Below are 15,015 nucleotides of genomic sequence, written 5' to 3'. Positions count from 1 at the left end.
GCAGCCATGGCACCCTGTATGGGCCCGTTTACACTACGGAATCAGCGCAGATAACCTCCAGTGGATTCTGTGCACTCGCCCTCCTGCGCTCCCACTTGAACATCTGGCCATCCAATAGGTTTCGTTCTGTGCCCAGGCAGATTCTGCCGTTCACCTAAAGAATTGATATGTCAATTCTTTTTTTGGGCTGACGGTGGAATCTGTCTGATTAGAATAGAGCCTATGGGACGGCCTGATGTTCAAGTGGGAGCGCAGGGGGGCGAGCGCACGGAATCCGCTAGAGGTTATTCGTGGGGATTCTGTAGTGTGTAGAGTAAATGGGGATAACTGTCAATCAACAGGGTGCCACTCCTGCAGCACTACTGACACAGACAGCTTCCCCAAGTGTAATATCTATTCTAATGATACCATGTAATATATAGACACCAGAGGAGGCTCAGTAATCTGTATGCAGCAGTGCTAGTGAAATATACCTGTGTTGGGACCAGGGCTTGTGCAGCTCTGCAGATCCTGACACAGCCATTGGTGGCAGCAGAGGGCCATGTTGCCCCTTACTGCTGCCGCATAAATGTTATAATGTTAAAAATAATTTACCTTTTCTTTAATAAAGTTATATTCCATTTAAAAAATCTAATATTTATTTGTCAGAATACCCCTTTAAGGAGATGCCAGAATACTAGCCTATACTATGCGACTACACCATTGATCACCCAATGAGTCCTGCACTCAACAAAATGGCCCTTAGATTTCCATTACAGCCATATTTCCCGCTGCAATGGCTGCATATTGCACATGTAAATCCGCCGCCGAGAAGAGAATTTTCAGCCACCTTCAGAGCAGTCACATTTCATGGAGAGATTACAGCAATTTCCTGCTCTTTGCCCACAATGCACTGAGTGACAAATGCCATAAAATCTCCTGTGATCTGTACACGCTTTACAGCGCCGCATCCGATCCGCCAGGAAAAGAAGAGTTTATATCAACTGCTCCAATAAAGAGGATCAAGAGGCATGGAGCTACATCGGCACTCAGCTTTCCCAGGCTCCGGAGTGGCCCGTCATCCTAATTCTATAATAATTCATTCCCTGCTCCTGTATTATATTGCTGTGCTGCTCAGGAGTCTGGGAAAGCTGGGTGGCATCTTCATGAGTGAGCTACGTGGGGACATCAGCCTCTAATATATTCATATAATGCTCCGCAGTTTTATAATCCCTATCAGTAAAGAAATTGTAGATTGGATTAGAGCAGATTATAACTATAAGGACTGAGCTTTAATCTGCGACTGTCCAGATGTTGTAGAACTACAAGTCTCAGTCTGGAGGGAAACAAAGGGTTAAAGCCCCCACCTACATAGAGGATAGATTCTATATTACATAACACAGATGTCTTCGATATAGCCCCCCATAACCGGCTATGCCTCAATGTGAGGGTCACCATCCCACCTACGGGTGGCACCCACATAAGCGCCAATTGTTTAGGGTGTAACTAGAATACATGGCTTAGGGAAGACTGGGAAAGATGGGTGATAGTATGGCTTTAATCTCTTAATAATCTGGTCCTGTCTGCATCTCCAAATTGGGGGCACAGACAAAAAATTTGGGATTGCCATACAAGGGTATTGGTATAGCAGGTGCAACCTTGGTGCCTACAGGAACCCAATGGCATAGTGTTATATATGGCACAAGGTAAGCGGAGACCCCATTACATATTGTACATTAGGGCTTCAGATCACATATGGCTGAATATAGGGTGCACGTGGTCCCATATCTAGAAAAGAACACTCCTTATAATAGTATAAAGACTAGAAATCCTCCTCATCCTCCTCTTCCAGATGGCACTGCACCGCGCGCACCGTCACTTTAAGTTTGCAGGATGTGTCTGGACATAGATTAGCGCGGCAGCCTTTACAAGTGATTGCACATTTAATATTCATCAGGTTAAATGCTACATACGAGGTTGTTTGTTTTTCATTATGACGCTCGGTTTCCTGCCTAATTGAAGGAGAAGCTTTTAAGAGCGACTCATGTTTAATTCATGCAAATAGTTAAACAATATGGAAAAGGTAATTAATGAAAGGGGATGGAGGGGCATCCTGCAGGTGAGACTGGGAAGCAGCTGCCTGTACCGACCAATCATCTATAGCCAGCACTGGGAGATTAAGAGCTAAAGCTGATTGGTTGCTGAAAATAAAAAAGGATTGCCAAGCATGCATGCCTCCTCCCTCCCCCACCCTGCAGGATTGGGCTGAGTGCTGGAAGACAAGCAGGGAGGCCTTATACTGAAAGGGAATCTGTCAGCTCTATATCGTGTTCACAGCTTCACTGTCAAGGAGATGGTCACCTGCCACCTACAGAGATGAGCGCAACTCGAGCATTCACACGTGCGATCGTTCAGCATTTAAATACCGATTGCTGAAGAAGTTGGATGCAGTCCTAGGGAGTCCAGGAAAACAGATACAGCCAATGCTTAAATTGTGCTTTTCTCTAGTCACGGTACTCTTTCTCCCACCCCTACCTGCTTGGCTTACAGCACTGAACCCTGTACATCAATAATGCAGGGGAGGGAGGAGGCATGCATGCTTCAGCTTGACACCACCTCCTTGACACTTGAGCATGATCTAGACCTCTCAGATTCCCTTTAATGCTTTTGTTGGAATTTTTTTTTTTTTTTAATTATGCTTTTTTGGAGTAAATATAATGTCTCATCACTGCTGTGTAATGTACACAATTTTTTTTCCCCGAACAAATATAGAAAAAACTATTTTTGATCTTCCTTTCTTATACCGTTCACATTTCACACTGACTAATCTGTTTCATTAATTCTTCAGGTAACTGTGGTCGTGTAAACACCTATTAGACTTTTTTTTGTTTGTTTTATGTGTAAATTTATTTTAAAATAAATAACGTATATTTTTGCACACTCTGGTTTTTTTTTTAATTTAGAGTTTTAATAGATAGATAAACTTATCTAATGTGTATGGTCATCTTCAGTGTAATCCAATCACACACCTCACGGTGTAGGGACCTGCCCCCCAATTGGTAACAGCAAGAATAACAGAGGGACAACACATCACACAGCTATACATATAGGTGGAGTAGAGTTCAAGGGCATTTAGTGTATTTGCTAAAACTGATAGGTCAGGACTGGTCAAAGATTGTCTTAAACAGCGGCCATAGAAAAAGGATTTAAGAACACTACAGGTAGCAATTCCTGCAAACAGAGAATAGATAACATCCAAAAATAGATGAAGAAACAGGCACTCACCCGTCGATGTGTGATCTTCTTTATTTGCAAAAACTTAACAGTAAAACACTGCAGGGAGAGGGAGCATGGCAAACAGGTTTCAGCTGAGATCTATTTGCCATGCTCCCTCTCCCTGCAGTATTTTACTGTTAAGTTTTTGCAAATAAAGAAGAAGATCACACGTCGACGGGTGAGTGCCTGCTTCTTTATCTATTTTTGGATATATATTGGACTTTACTACTATATAACAGAGCACCACCTAGATGAGTGCAGCTACGTGTCTTACCTGAGTAGCGATCCATTTAGGGATCTAGTAGTGCCGGGTCCGCTTGGCTTGTTGGACTGAACAATAGATAACACTCGACTGCATCGGATATGGTGGTACAACAGACCGCGCTGCCCCTTTAAATCACCCCGATCTAGAAATACCCGTATAATAACAGTGCAGGGCGCAGTACACGACTCCATGATCTCATAGGAATAAGAGTGACAGGAAGACAATAGATGAAATCTGCTAAATAATTGCTCCGTATTAAACTGTGAGCTCCATCAGACACTTAGTAACGCGCCTGAGAAGCCGGATAGGGTCTGATGGTACGGAGATATTTTATAAGATTATATCTGGACTTTTTTACAATTAAAACATGAAAAATTCATGAATGGGTTTAGTGTATTTTAATGAAATCAGCGGAGATAAGGAGTTAAGACGCTGGAGGAGATGAGAGCGAGCGTCAGATAATGACCCTGGAGATAAAGAGTTATACGGTATGGGGAAAGATTAGGAAGACGGCCGATTATGACACAAAACAAGGGCACATGTAATAATATGTGGGGTAAAGAGAACCATACATGGAGTAGGAATAGCAGAAACATACAGATGTAGCAGAGCTGAAGTCTTATTTTCTCCAGTGGCTACTAACAACACCATGATGACTGGCACAACTGAAGAGAGACTATAAAGAGTGTTTCTCACCAAGCAGGTCCATGAGATATATAGGCCATTGATTTCAATCAGAACCATGTAATGCCTCCTTTCACCTGTAGGGGCGCTGCAGGGAAACTGAGCTCCAGGTTCACTTATAGATTACAGATCATGTCTGAGGAGCTCAAATATAAGATATTGATATTGTGAGACCTTCTAACAAAAAGGATTGTCCCCTTTAAAATTTATGGCTATATATGACTCATTAGAGACTGTTAAAATTATCCAATGTTGGAAAAACATGGCCACTTCCAGAGATAGTTGGGGTTTGCATTTAAGCTCCATTCACTTCAATGGAATTGAGTTTCAAAACCAAAACCCAAACTGGAGACAAGAGTGGTGATGTCTCTGAAAAAAAGCGGCCATGTTTTTCTAATGCTGGATAAGGATGTGGATAAGAGTCCTTTAACCTTTTTAAAGTGGTGATGCAGCGTTAGAAAAACATGGCCACTTTCTTTCACAGACAGCACCACTCTTGTTTCTAGTTCAGGTGTGGCTTACAATTAAAGGGGTTATTCAGGGCTACAAAAACATGGCCACTTTCCCCCCTCTCTTGTCTCCAGTTCAGGTGTGGTTTGCAATTAAGCTCCATTTACTTCAACGGAATTGAGTTTCAAACAAGAGACAAGACTGGTGCAAAAGTGGCCATGTTTTTGTAGCACTGGAAAACCCCTTTAGGGTATATTCACACGGGCGGGCTCGCAGCGAGATTCTCGCTGCGAGCCCGGCAGGTCCTGGAAGTTCCCATACACTACATACTTGCTGCGGTCTAAACGACCGCAGCGAGTATGTAATTATACCGCCCTTAACCCCTTCTGTTCCCCCGCTGTGTATATACTTTACCTGTCCTCGCTGCACGGGTCCGGCGTCCTGCTCTCCTGTCCGGCCAATCAGTGTGTTGCCCAGCCGCAGCCACTGATTGGCCGGGCGGGAGAGCAGGACTCCGGACCCGTGCAGCGAGGACAGGTAAAGTATATACACAGCGGGGGAGCAGAAGGGGTTAAGGGCGGTATAATTACATACTCGCTGCGGTCGTTTAGACCGCAGCAAGTATGTAGTGTATGGGAACTTCCAGGACCTGCCGGGCTCGCAGCGAGAATCTCGCTGCGAGCCCGTCCGTGTGAATATACCCTTAGGGTGCGTTCACACTTACAAGATCTGCAGCAGGTTTGATGGTGCAGATTTAATGTTGTGTTCAGTTATTTAAATGAAATCTGCTGCGGATCTGCAGCAGAAAACCAGCTGCAGATCCTGTAGGTGTGAACGCACCCTTATGGTGCGTTCACACCTACAGGATCTGCAGCAGATTTTCTGCAGAAGATTTCATTTAAATAACTGAACACAGCATTAAATCTGCTGCAGATCTGCTGCAGATCCTGTAGGTGTGAACGCACCCTTAAGCGCCATTCACTTCAATGGAACTGAGTTGCAAAACCTGCACCCAAACTGTAGACAAGAGCGGTGCTGTCTCTGGAAGAAAGTGGCCATGTTTTTTCAATGCTGGATATCCGCTTTAAGGTAATCCTGCATAGTAGATATCTGTCAGATGAATACACAGCTATCTGTTATGATCACACATACATATATATATATATATATATATATATATATATATATATACGGTAGGGCCCGGAATGCATATGTTTTTGGAGGGGCTTATTACCCCAAAGTGCAAAAACTTTGGGCATCTTGAAATCCAACTACCCAAATCTTTCATTCTCCATTGTCATCTGTTGGGGAAGAATCAGGAGGCCACCATACACAGTATATGGTCCCAACACATTCATACTAGGTTATCTCCCCATATAACAGTGGGTTTGCTGAGACTTCCAGCAATCAATGATAACAACCTGAGAGCAAGTGTGTAATTTCCCTGCAGCGCCACCACAGGAGAAATCAAGCATTGCGCAGTGAAATCAATGAGCCTACCATGTAATATAGGAATACTCTAGCTTATAGATCAGAGTCCTCTCTCCATATTCATAATTCTCTAACAGCATTTGTTTTCCTAACCCTTTTAGGGTGATTTTAGTTCAATTAAATTTGAATGCTTACCCATTCAGTGTATAGACAATCATAGATCATTCATTGCTATGATCTAACGCTTTGGTTTCTGCACTTTGCGGGGTAATGGCTGCTATTTGGCCATCACTTTTATTTAGTGACATAGAGCAGCCAGCTGAAGATGTGCTGACAGGATGCATGGCCATGCTTTACCAATGACATTTGCAGCCCTCGCAGCAGAGTAGGAGACGAGCGCAGCTCTGGAATGAGATGTGGGCAATTATACACTGGACGGGTGTGTGCTGCTCCTCAGATCAGCAGCTCCCCAATCAGAACAGGGACACTGTCCCTTTAAAAACCTGCCTTCTCCAGGGTCTCATTCTCTCTGCATCAGTAGACTTCAGTTTTTGCATAATGAAAGTCTGAGTGTAGGGGCGAGGATACCAGATCGGGAGAATAGCTGTGTAATATTAAGTATCAGAGAGACAGAGAGAGAGAGAGAGAGGGTCAGGCGATGTGAGGCTGAGGGATAGAGAGAGGCTGGATGGAAGGACACAGAGGGAAGCAATGAGTGCACGCAAAGATTGGAGCAGAGGAAAGGAAGAAGAAGATGGGAAATGTTGAGTGAGCAACAGCACAGCACCTCAAGAGTCTATGAGCAAGTGGAAGAAGCAAGGGAAGACCCCCTAAAGAGACGGAGAGGTAGGTGTGACTTGGAAGACCCTGTCATCTTCTGAATGTACACTTTTCCTGAAACCTAAAACATAAGCTGGAAGGAGAAGAACTTGTAGAGGAGCATGCATCCTAGGTGAGCAGATCTAGGACCAGGTGTCATGTCTGCGTAGAACCCCCCACCAGAAAAAAGCCCCCCAGATCCCCCCCTAAGACCATGGAATGCAGACTTTGGAAATATATTTGCACTCAATCCCAGTAAAGAAATTGCAACAAGCTGTAGTAGGTGATGCTATAGTTTCCCCCCATAAACCTGAGGGTGCCAGGAGATTGCAGCAAGAACAACCTGTTTAGCAGCAGCTCGGGAACTTACTATGGAGCAATGGTGTTAGGGATTGACATCATGCACCATTTCTTGCGTCATTTGGGTTTGCACAAGGACAAGGCAGCTGGAAGATTTGTGCAGTGACTGAATGACGATTGGGGAAGGGGCAGAGAGGAGCACATTGCCCAGCTAGGAGCTGTCCCTTCAGCATCATCTCAGGAGCCCGGCTAGGAGCTGTCCCTTCAGCACCTCTATGAACCCAACCATGAGCTGTCCCTTCAGCACCACTGAGCCTGGCCATGAACTGTCCCTTCAGCAGCCCAGTCCCTGCACCTATCACACTGAGGAAGGAACAAGCTTTGCAGCTGGGATCACTGTGGCATCTACTCATGAGACTGAACACTAGGAAACTTGCAGCTCTGCCACTCCGAACCCAAGGAGATCATCGCAAAGTCCATTAGAACTTAGTCCGAGGGTCATAGGACAAGTGCAAAGAGCAAACACTGACTTCTTCTCAAGGTCACTGAACTAGTCCTCTTCTCCAAAGTTCTCCATTCTGGATTATTGTGAATTGCCACCTTTGACCTCGCGTCATCCAGGTTCCTCTCAAGCCAGGAGCCCAACTACCATGACCAAGAATGAGGATGTGTGACAGAGGTGTTCAGATGCTAATAACCACTGTGGGGGCCTTCGCAGCTTTCAGTCTGATGACCATAGCGGTGGGCACGGATTATTGGCTGTATTCTAGAGGGGTCTGTAAGGCAAAATCTACCAATGACAATGAAACCAGCAAGAAGAACGAAGAGGTGATGACTCACTCGGGACTGTGGAGGACCTGCTGCCTTGAAGGTATATCGCTATTATTACCATCATAGTAGACACCTCTGACCTTTGAACCATAGGGCGATTGCATTATAATGTTGTGTAGATAAATATATCATGAAGTTTGCTATTTAACCCTTTGTTTGCCATTACGTTTTATGGGAAAGCATGGTTGACTAACCTTAAGCAGGGGGCATGACGTTGGGTTGTCATAGGCTTGCCTTATCACTCTGTTGACTCAAGGGACTACAAGTCTCAGCATTGCAAGTGAGAACCCTAATCCTTGACACTCCTACCCTTTCACTTCCCCCAGGACTCTGCCCCCCTAACCCTCTTCCATTCCCCGTTCCCGACTCCCAGGCTCGGATCTCACTTTGACAATAACTGATTTCTGTTTCTATGTTGATTTTTTTTTCTTCTTCTTCAGTGTTGGATATCTTCTAATATTAGCTTCTGTGTGGGAGATACCTAACAGAGCATTGCTATGGAGTTCTGTTCAGCTGAAAGGGTTAACCACTTCGCAGCCAGTGTCCAGCTACCCAGCGGAGAATGTCGCCGGCTGCACTTTACCGCAGGCGCTCACTATCCCTATCATATACAGAAATACAAATATAAAATATCTGGGTTAGTTTTTGTAGTTTGGAGTATATACAATCCCTATATGGATCCCTCCGTAAAGCTATAGGATGTATGAACTACTATTCCTATCAGGGAAAGTTATATGATCTGTGCCGTGGTTGTTGCTTAATAATAGATAATTTTTGTACATTTTTTTTTTATTAATTCAAAATAAGAAAATTATTAAAGGGCTGGCGGCACCTTATAAGTCCCCCCCATGGGTGGTACGTAGCCCAGGAGCTATAGTTTGACTTGAGCCGGGAAGGGTTAAGAAGACAATAAAACTCCTTGCGTTGCCTAAGTCACAGATTCCCCCTGAATTTAATCTTCTTTTCATTGCGCAGATTAATCAAGCTTTCTCCAATCTCTCATGTTTCGACTTCCAGATCCGTTCACCTTCTATAGACTAAATAACAGAAAATGGAGCCGCACAAATATAACATGACCTCTACAATATAGGTTTTATACCCGGACTTCAGTCCTAAGGAGGCAATGCTGCACTTGAAGGTCACCCCTAATATCAAAAAGTGTCAATTTAGAGGGATCCTATGACAGGGAGATATTGTCACTCCAGGTGGTTGTTCCTAACCCCAGCAATATAAAAATATTATAAAGTAATAAAACCTCATAGGGAATGGTCTGGCTATGAGGACTGCTGGCCATCCTTCCCTGCAGGGAGCGGACTTGCTGGCAGTGCCTATCAATACACACCGCCAGCCCTGCTCTATAGTGAGTCCACAGTGGTAGGGGTATCCATTGGTGGCTCTCACTGGTGGTGGGCACTTGGTCCACCTAAAACTTAGCCATAAACTATTAGACGGTTTGAAAAAAGCTAAAGTTTTGGTAATGTTGATATAATATTATGTTACATTATTGCTTAGCCCCCCTGACATCAGTCCCTGGTGGGTGCAAATCAAAGTTCCATGACCCGAGAGGACTACAACACATGGGTATTTATTTACCTAGATTGGTGTATTATGGCTGTAGTGGTTGTAAGGGGGGGGGAAGCCAACCATTGTACATGGTTATGGTGGCTGTTGAGGGGTGCACAGCCCCAACCATTGTATTGTGTCTACATTGTTGATAAAGGGTCCATATCCTCAACCTATGTACTATTGCTATAGTAACAAGGGGCCCATAAATCTAACCATTGTACCATAGCTATAATAGTAGGGGGCCCATAACACCAACCATTGTACCATAGCTATAGTAATAAGGAACTCATACCCCCAACCTATGTATTACGACTAGAAAAGTAAGTGGCCCATAACACCAGCCATTGTACCATGGCTATAATGGTAAGAGACCAATAACCCCAACCTATGTACTATGGGTATAACAGTAAGGGGCGCATACCCCCAACGATAGTACCATAGCTATAATAGAAAGGAACTCAAAAACCCAACCTATGTACCAAGGCTATAATAGTAATGGACCCATACCACCAACCATTGTACTATGGCTATAATAGTAAGGAACTCGAAAAACCCAACCATTGTACCATAGCTATAATAGTAGGGAGCCCATAAGCCCAACTACTGTTCTATGGCTATAATAGTAAGGGACCCATTCCCCCAACCATTGTACTATGGGTATAATAGCAAGGAACTCAAAAACCCAACCATTGTACCATAGCTATAATAGTAAGGGGCCCATAACCCCAACCATTGTCCTATGGCTATAGTGGGTGGTAAGGTGGTAAGGGGCCCATAATTTTTGAAGCTCAAAAACCCCAATAAGTTGCCATCCATCCCCGGTCAATGCGGCCAATTGGGATCAAAGTCTTATGTCCATATCTAAAACACAGACAGATAAGGGTCAGTTTCAGAGGATTCCACTAAGCTAAAGGAAGGGCACTCAGAGCAAGGCCAAACAATAAGAGGTTAATCACGCTGCCATAGGTGTATTCAAGAATATAGATGTAAATGGTGTTAAACAATTGTTCCATAAGAATAGTAGCCTCTACAGTAGAGGGCAGACGTATTACAGGTCACTCTGGGTTCTTATTCCTCAGATTAGAGCACTTAGCCTGCGGCCTCTTGTCCCTGCATGGCTATGGAGCTCCTCTGTGGCCGTATAAAGTACAAAAGATGGACAGGCACATGATTCAGCGCATGATACTGTGTCAGGCATGCATTGCCAGGCTGATAGGCTGCCAGCTGGGTACAGCCCTATGGGGGCTTATATTTATAACTGGCAACTACTATAGAGTTTACTCTGACTTTCTGCACACAGTCATAGTCAATGAAGCCCACCTGCCCATGTTGGAAGTGTTACACTGGCACTACTGCCAACCCCAAACCATTATAGAATAACCTGCTAAATATTCTGCAGCACAGGGAAAATCCATCCATCCATCCATCCCATTGTAGAAGGCTCCTAATGTAGTATACCTTCCCAATTAATTGGTTATGATGAACCCTTTCTATTTGCAGGGACCCCTAGCGATTAGTTGTAATCTCTGGGGTGGATCCTGACAGCAAGTGTTCAATTATTCTGCAGCACCCCCACAGGTGAAATGAAGCATTACATAATTCCTAATAAAATCAGGAACATCTTCACTGGCTTAATTCCTATTCCTTTACAGAGCCTAATTCTTCTAGAATTTCCCAGAAGCAAATGTTCAGTTATTCCCTGGTGCCCCCATAGGTGAAATGAAGCATTACACATTTCCCATTTAAATCAATGTGATTGCCATGCAGTGTTCTGGCTCCTCCTGAGTAGGAGATGCTCATTGTAGACTCACTCTACTCCAGCTGGTTCTAGGATATCTAGAATGAAGGAACAACCCTTCTTTGTAGAACATTTACTCATTTTTCTAGAATTTCTTGGCAACCCATGCTAAATTATTCTGCAGCGCCTCCGCAGGTGGAATGAAGCATTACACAGTTTCTATTGAAATAACTTTTCCTGCCATACAATGCACACAAATGCTATCTTATTTCCAGTGTAGGGATTCTTTTTGTGGCCACCCTGGTCCTGCTAATTCATGGACATCCCAAATCCAGAATTTCTACTTATTTCTTATAGAATTTTTACTTTTTTCTTCTTGAATTTTTCTGCAATATATCCTGCCAGGAAGTTTTCTGCAGTTCTGCATTTATTCTGCGCTGCCTCCAAAGGTGAAATCAAGCATTACACGATGGGGTGTGGGGTGGGGATTTATTATCATCATCATACCTATGTCCTTTGATGTAAAAAAAAAAAAAAAAGTTTTTCCGCCTCATTGTGCAAAAAATTGCTTTGATTTTTTTTTTTTTTTTTAAGGTTCAAAAAAGACACAAAATGGCGCAAATCCACACCAGTCTGGCCCACACATACAAATAGCACCAATGATGCCTTGAAATGGTGCAAATGTGGCGATGCACCATTTTAATGGGTGAAATGGCACAGCTACTCTTTTGCTCCAAATGTATGATGGTGTCTGTGCCATTTGGTTAAATTTGGTGCCATGCATGAGCATGCAGGGTCTTCAAGAGTGGGGGACTCTCTGGAGGACATTTATCAAGACTGCCATGATTTCTGTCTATTCCCAGGCACATATCAGGATAAATCAGGAGGCCAAATGAGGGGAATCTCCTCTTCTTTGTAGTACTTCAACTAATTTCTGTTGAAACTTCCTGGTAGCAAGTGTTCAATTATTCTGCAGTGCCCCCACAGGTGAATTGAGGCATTACACATTACCATTGAAATCAATATTCTCTCCATGTAACATACAAATGTGCTGGGTCCTGGGGAGTGGGTGATGTCCTTTATAGCCACTCACGCTCACTGGTTATGGCATAGTGTTTTTTTCACACATTTTGCAGTTCTCCCTTCACACTCTTGGTTAGGGGATGATACTAGTCTGCAGCCCATGTATTCTAGTACCGGCTGAGGGATCGTTTCACTGGCGAGCAATATTCCGAAAATTGCTAAGTTTCTTTTTCTCATATTACAATTACAGTGCTGCTAGAAACAGGGGAAGGGCTGTTACAGTGTTTCATTGATATGCCGCATGTGCCGTAGACTCTTAGGGTCAGTCCAATATACTGTAGATCTCGATATAATCACTTTAGATGGTCGATCGTTATATCTTTTGCTTGCAAAACTGTGTTGCCCCTATAATTATTGTCATTTAACCAACCAACCTTACCCAGACTCCTGAAGGGCAATTTTAGTTATATAGGGGGAGATTTATTAAACATGGTGTAAAGTGAAACTGTCTCAGTTGCCCCTAGCAACCAATCAGATTCCACCTTTTATTTTCCAAAGAGTCTGTGAGGAATAAAAGGTGGAATCTGATTGGTTGCTAGGGGCAACTGAGCCGGTTTCACTTTACACTGTGTTTGATAAATCTCCCTAGAAGTGTATAGTGTATAGCGCCACCACAGGAGGAATAAAGTATTACACAGTGCTTATTCTGTGTCTGTGTGATGGAGGACATGTCAGGTCCTCCAGAGTGAGAGACGCTCTTTGTAGCCACTAATAGATAGGGGTAACTCAGCGGAGCAAATGACAGAAATAATAAATCTTTTTACTTGTTCAAAATTTAACAATTTTTGCTTCTTTGTCTCAAATATCACTAAACGGGAACAAAGCAGCCCCCCCCCCAAAGGTAAACAAGGAGAATGCGCCTGCCGCTACCGTGCGGATAAATACATATTAACTCTGAAATATGACAAACACAATTGACGGTTGTGACACATGAATTATATGGCAGAGCTCGGCTGAAAAGCGAGATGTGCACAAAAGCCGAACTTCTGGCGTATGGGAGTGATCTTTGTTCGCCAAAAACTATTCTTAGATGACGGCAAATTATTTCGCCACTTTGTCTCATCTCCATTTCCATCCAAAGCTGAATAACATATCGTTCTGCGGGTTCCCTGTTACCAGAGTGTGTTGGGGAAGGTCAGATAGCAATGACACAGCTAGGTTGTCAGGTTATGTGCCTGACAAAGGGGTGGAGCTAAACTGCTACGCCGACGGGAAAAAAATTGTTTAAAAAAAACAACCGGTGTCAGAAAGTTATACAAATTAGTAAATTACTTTAATTAAAAAATCTCAAGTCTTCCAGTACTTATCAGCTGCTTTATTTCCTGCAGGAAGAGGTGTATTCTTTCCAGTCTGACACAGTGCTCTCTGCTGCCACCTCTGTCCATATCAGGAACTGTCCAGAGCAGGAGAGGTTTTCTATGGAGATTTGCTACTGCTCTGGACAGTTCCTGACATGGACAGAGGTGGCAGCAGAGAGCACTGTGTCAGACTGGAAAGAATACACCACTTCCTGTAGGACATATAGCAGCTGATAAGTACAGGAAGACTTGAGATTTTTTTTTTAATAAAAGTAAACTACAAATTAATTTACAAGAACAACAGATTACAAAAACTTTCTGACATCAGTTGATTTGAAAACTTTAATTTTTTTTACGTTCATTTAAATTGAGAAATTTTGCAAGAAGTGGAATTACCCTGTTAAAATGTTCAATTTTCTTGTAATTGTGTCCTCATTTGGCAGATCCTGACATGCAGATTGCCTTCCTAGACAACATGTACATACATTGACCTCAAATACCCTGTCCTGGGGCAATCTGCCAGTGTAGTCAGAGGCTATGAGATCTGTTTATACCACACCGGCAGTCATACAGGGCCAAGAGTGATGTCTGACATGGTTCCTTCCAAAGTGAAGGACTCTTCCCTCAGGATGGACTAAGAAGACAGATAAAGACAGACTAAGAAGACAGATAAAGGGACAAACCCTCTTTATTGGAAGGGTCTCTCCATAATCAGCTGATCACGTGCCGAGCCACCAGTGATCGGCTAATGTGCAGGGAAAGTAGGAAGTGGTTAAAGGGGTTGTCCAGCGAAAAATGTTTTCTTTCAAATCAACTGGTGCCAGAAAGTGCCAGAGATCTGTAATTTACTTCTATTAAAAAATCTCCAGTCTTCCATTACTTATCAGCTGCTGTATGTCCTGCAGGAATGGGTGTATTCTTTCCAGTCTGGAGGACAAGAGAGGTTTTCTATGGGGATTTGCTACTGCTCTGGACAGTTCCTGACATGGACAGAGGCAGCAGCAGAGAGCACTGTGTCAGACTGGAAAGAATACACCACTTCCTGCAGGACATACAGCAGCTAAAAAGTAATGTAAGATTTCAGATTTTTTTTTAATAGATGTAAATTACAAATCACAAATTACAAAATTTTTTTTTTTACTGGAGAACTGTTTTAATTTCCCTGCAGCACCCCTACAGGGGAAATGAAGTATTACACGGTTCCCATTTAAATCAATGCTCTGTCCTTATAATGCAAGGACTTACCAGGTCTTCCATAGATAAAGACGCTCCAAGTCAGGGGTAGGAACCTTGGC

The 15,015-nt window shown here is 43.4% G+C and overlaps 1 protein-coding gene across 1 annotated transcript in view; it reads left to right on the top strand.

The window, feature by feature from the left end:
- The first annotated feature begins 7,864 nt into the window (after positions 1-7,864).
- CACNG3 (calcium voltage-gated channel auxiliary subunit gamma 3) overlaps positions 7,865-15,015 on the top strand; it is a 67,993-nt gene continuing 60,842 nt past the window's right edge. Inside the window, exon 1 of the mRNA XM_069982072.1 lies at positions 7,865-8,075. Coding sequence (XP_069838173.1) covers positions 7,865-8,075 — 211 coding nt within the window. The remainder of the gene's footprint in view (positions 8,076-15,015) is intronic.

Source organism: Dendropsophus ebraccatus, chromosome 9, assembly GCF_027789765.1.
Source record: "Dendropsophus ebraccatus isolate aDenEbr1 chromosome 9, aDenEbr1.pat, whole genome shotgun sequence".
NCBI lineage: Eukaryota > Metazoa > Chordata > Amphibia > Anura > Hylidae > Dendropsophus > Dendropsophus ebraccatus.
This window is presented reverse-complemented; position numbering and strand designations above follow the sequence as displayed.